Source organism: Mandrillus leucophaeus, unplaced genomic scaffold (assembly GCF_000951045.1).
Source record: "Mandrillus leucophaeus isolate KB7577 unplaced genomic scaffold, Mleu.le_1.0 Scaffold310, whole genome shotgun sequence".
In the NCBI taxonomy this organism is placed as follows: domain Eukaryota; kingdom Metazoa; phylum Chordata; class Mammalia; order Primates; family Cercopithecidae; genus Mandrillus; species Mandrillus leucophaeus.
The window spans coordinates 180,138-183,953 of NW_012103255.1; the positions used below are offsets into that span (position 1 = coordinate 180,138).

The 3,816-nt window shown below is 48.8% G+C and overlaps 1 protein-coding gene across 2 annotated transcripts in view; it reads left to right on the plus strand.

The window, feature by feature from the left end:
• The window catches only part of IL6R (interleukin 6 receptor), a 68,174-nt gene that overhangs the window by 48,842 nt on the left and 15,516 nt on the right, over positions 1-3,816 (plus strand). For both annotated transcript variants that reach the window (XM_011987421.1, XM_011987422.1), the window contains exons 7-8: positions 298-344; positions 2,105-2,174. In XM_011987421.1, coding sequence (XP_011842811.1) covers positions 298-344; positions 2,105-2,174 — 117 coding nt within the window. The remainder of the gene's footprint in view (positions 1-297; positions 345-2,104; positions 2,175-3,816) is intronic.

Sequence of the window (3,816 nt, forward strand, 5' to 3'; positions counted from 1 at the left end):
CTGCCTCAGCCTCCCGAGTAGCTGGGATTACAGGCATGTGCCAGCATACCCGGCTAATTTTGTATTTTCGGTAGAGATGGAGTTTCTCCATGTTGGTCAGGCTGGTCTGGGACTCCCGACCTCAGATGATCCACCCAGCTTCCCAAAGTGCTGGGAGTACAGGTATAAGCCACCGCGCCCAGTCCATGCTGTTCTTTTAAATAACATTGAGATGAACTTTTTTCTGATTTTCAAGCGCCTGAGACAGGACTCCGGGGCCCGTGAATCACTAATAACAACTGTTTCTTCTGTCCACAGAATCCAGGAGTCCTCCAGCCGAGAACGAGGTGTCCACCCCCACGCAGGTGAGCTCCTGTTCTTGTAAAAGGGTCAGGGCAGCAGCACCTAGTGGTTAGGAGTGTGGGCGGATGCCAGACTGAATTTGGTTTAAATCCCAGCTCTGTCACTTAGTAGAAATGTGGCTGTGGTGAGTTATCTGTGCTTTTCAAGACTCTGTGAAAGGGAATCATAAAAATTATCTTGTCCCAGGACTGTAAAGAGTGGAGCAGCATTGGCCTGGCACGCAGAACTGCCCTGCATCTAGCGGCAGCTATTTCATCTCTGAGCTTTTTGGACACTGCTAACGGCTTAGCTTGAGATTGGATTCTGTTCATCTGAGTCCTTCCCCTGTGGACTCCTGGTGTCATAACTTGCTGGAAAGAGGATTACCTCTGAAGCTGCTTAACAAATTCCAGGAGTAATCCAATTTCCTATCCAACTATATCTCCTCCTGTGGCCCTTAATTCCCTAAATGCTAAGCTGGGAGGCACAGCCACTTCTGGAGCTGTGCAGCACAGGGAAGGAGCCTGGGGCTCTTGAACCTTGTCTGTGTTCCATGTAGGAACAGCTGCAGGTGGAGCCCATACCCATGGGGCTAGAGTGCTCCCAACACAGGTTCTGGGGAAACTGACACCGACTGAGGACTGGCCTCATCCTGCTAAACTGTGAGCCTTGCATTTGCTATTTCATTGGCTCCTTATGTTAACGTTACAAGGGAGTGCTTGCAAGGGCTGTTTAACATGGGGTAAGAAGTCTGAGGCCAGGGCCAGGTGCCAGGGCTCACGCTTGTAATCCCAGCACTTTGGGAGGCCAAGGCGGGCAGATCATCTGAGGTGAGGAGTTCAAGACCAGCCTGACCAACATGGAGAAACCCTGTCTCTACTGAAAATATAAAATCAGCTGGGTGTGGTGGCACATGCCTGTAATCCCAGCTATTTGGGAGGCTGAGGCAGGAGAATTGCTTGAACCTTGGAGGCGGAGGGTGCAGTGAGCCAAGATCGCACCATTGTACTCCAGCCTGGGCAACAAGAACGAAACTCCATCTCAAAAAAAGAAAAAAAAAAAAAAAAAGAGAAGTATGAGGCCGGGCGCGGTGGCTTACTCCTGTAATCCCAGCACTTTGGGAGGCTGAGGCGGGTGGATCACCTGAGGTCAGGAGTTCCAGACCAGCCTGACCAACATGGTGAAACCCCGTCTGTACCAAAAACACAAAAATTAGCTGGGCGTGGTGGCGCGTGCATGTAATCCCAGCTATTCAGGAGGCTGAGGCTGGAGAATCACTTGAACACGGGAAGCATAGGTTGCAGTGAGCTGAGATTATGCCATTGCACTCCAGCTTGGGTGACGAGAATCTCTATTTCTTTTGTGAAACTCCATTTCACAAAAAAACAAAAAATAAAAAGAAATCTGTCCAAGGTGACATAGCTCGTAAGTGGTGGAGCCAGGATTCCAGTCACAGTGGTACCTGCACCCTTGCATCGGACCTGTAAGGACAACAGCTGCTTCAGTGTATCCACTGAGCATCTTCTCTGTGCAGGGTGCTGTGCCCTTCAGCTTTTGGTGGAGAGGCAGGTGCAAAGAAAGCCCCACCCTTAGCAGACACGGTGTGGATAGAAAAAATGCAAATAATAGTATTATTGATTTTTCCACTGTTACGAATGAAATGGAGAAAGGAATGCTTTGGGCGGATCAGGGAGGGCTCTGAGGAGGAGATACCTCCTGAACTGGTTCTGAATGGTGGTGAAATCTGCAGAAACAGGCTGATGGTGAGGAATGTCTCTTTTAGGCACCTACTACTAATAAAGATGACGATAATATTCTCTCCAGAGATTCTGCAAATGCGACAAGCCTCCCAGGTAAGGACTGGGTATTTTCATATTCATAGGGTCTGAGGGACAGATTTGTCTCTGCGGAAAGTCCTTTCTTATTTGAACAGGTCGTCAGAGGATCAATGGCAGAAAGGTTTTGTTTTTATTTTTGTTTTTGTTTTTGTTTTTGTTTTGAGACAGAGTCTTGCTCTGTTGCCTAGGCTGGAGTGCAGTGCGATCTCGGCTCACCACAACCTCCACTTCCCGCGTTCAAGCAATTCTCCTGCCTCAGCCTCTCGAGTAACTGGGATTACAGGGGCATGCCACCATGCCTGGCTAATGTTTGTATTTTTAGCAGAGATGGGGTTTCACCGTGTTGGCCAGACTGGTCTCGAACTCCTGACCTCGTGATCTGCCTGCCTCGGCCTCCCAAAGTGCTGAGATTACAGGCACGAGCCACCGTGCCTGGCCAGAAATATTCTTTTATTACTTTATATGTTGAAGTTTGATATTGTTAGCTAAGATATAATGAGGAGACTGTAAGAAAAATGGGATAAATCAGTGAGATATTTCACAATTGGCCCACAATACAAATGAATGTGCTGCAAACAAGATTACTGGAGTCTGAAATGGAATACCTGTTGAGGGAAATCTTTATTTTGGGAGCTCTTGATTTCAATGCTTCTGATTCCCTATCCCTGCAAGACCACGAAAACTTACCAGTATTTGAATCAAGAAAGATCACAAGTCCTGTGTTTGACTAGGTGTATGGGACTTATGGAATCCAGACTCCAGAGGTTCAGTAGTTGAGTGGCTCCAGCTGATGACTCTTGGGCTTTGTGAGGCAGTCCTTGCCCTCGTTCCCCATCCCTGGGTGGATTCCTGCCTGCACCTGATGCTGGCTGCTTCTGCTACAACAGCCCAGCTGCCAAGCCCTACCATGGTGCAGTGCACCTGTGGAAGACCTGCTAAATACCTGGGCCTGAGCTCTGCACAGCTGGGGACTCGGAGAGGATTAGAGCCATCCCTCTTCTCAAGGAGGCTACAGTCCAGGCCCCCACAAAGAGTAAACTGGTAACTGTGACAAAGACCAGAATGTGAGATGGGCGGAAAGGGAGGCACAGATAAAGCAAAGTGGAATTTAGAGATTTGAGAGAGTGCATCAAGCTGAGCAGTCACAGAAAGCTCATGGAGGAGGTGCCATTTGAAATAGGCTTTGAATGGCATGAGTGGGATGCAAGAGGTTGAGTGTTCAAAGGTTGCTATGGGCCGGGCGCAGTGGCTCACGCCTGTAATCCCCGCACTTTGGGAGGCCGAGGTGGGAGAATCACCTGAGATCAGGAGTTCAAGACTAGCCTGGTCAACATGGTGAAACCCCATGTCTACTAAAAAATACAAAAATTAGCCGAGCGTGATAGTGGGTGCCTATAATCCCAGCTACTTGGGAGGCTGAGGCAGGAGAATCGCTTGAACCCGGGAGGTGGAGGTTGCAGTGAGCCAAGATTGAGCCACTGCACTCTATCCTGGGCCACAGAGTGAGACTCCATGTCAGAAAAAACCAAAAGCAACAGCAACAACAAAAACAAAGGCTGCTGTGGAGGAGGGGACCCTCCAGTCCTCTCCGTCCACCCTCACTGATGATTTTTTTTTTTAACTTTTTTTAAAGATCAGCCCATGGATGGTCTTTAGT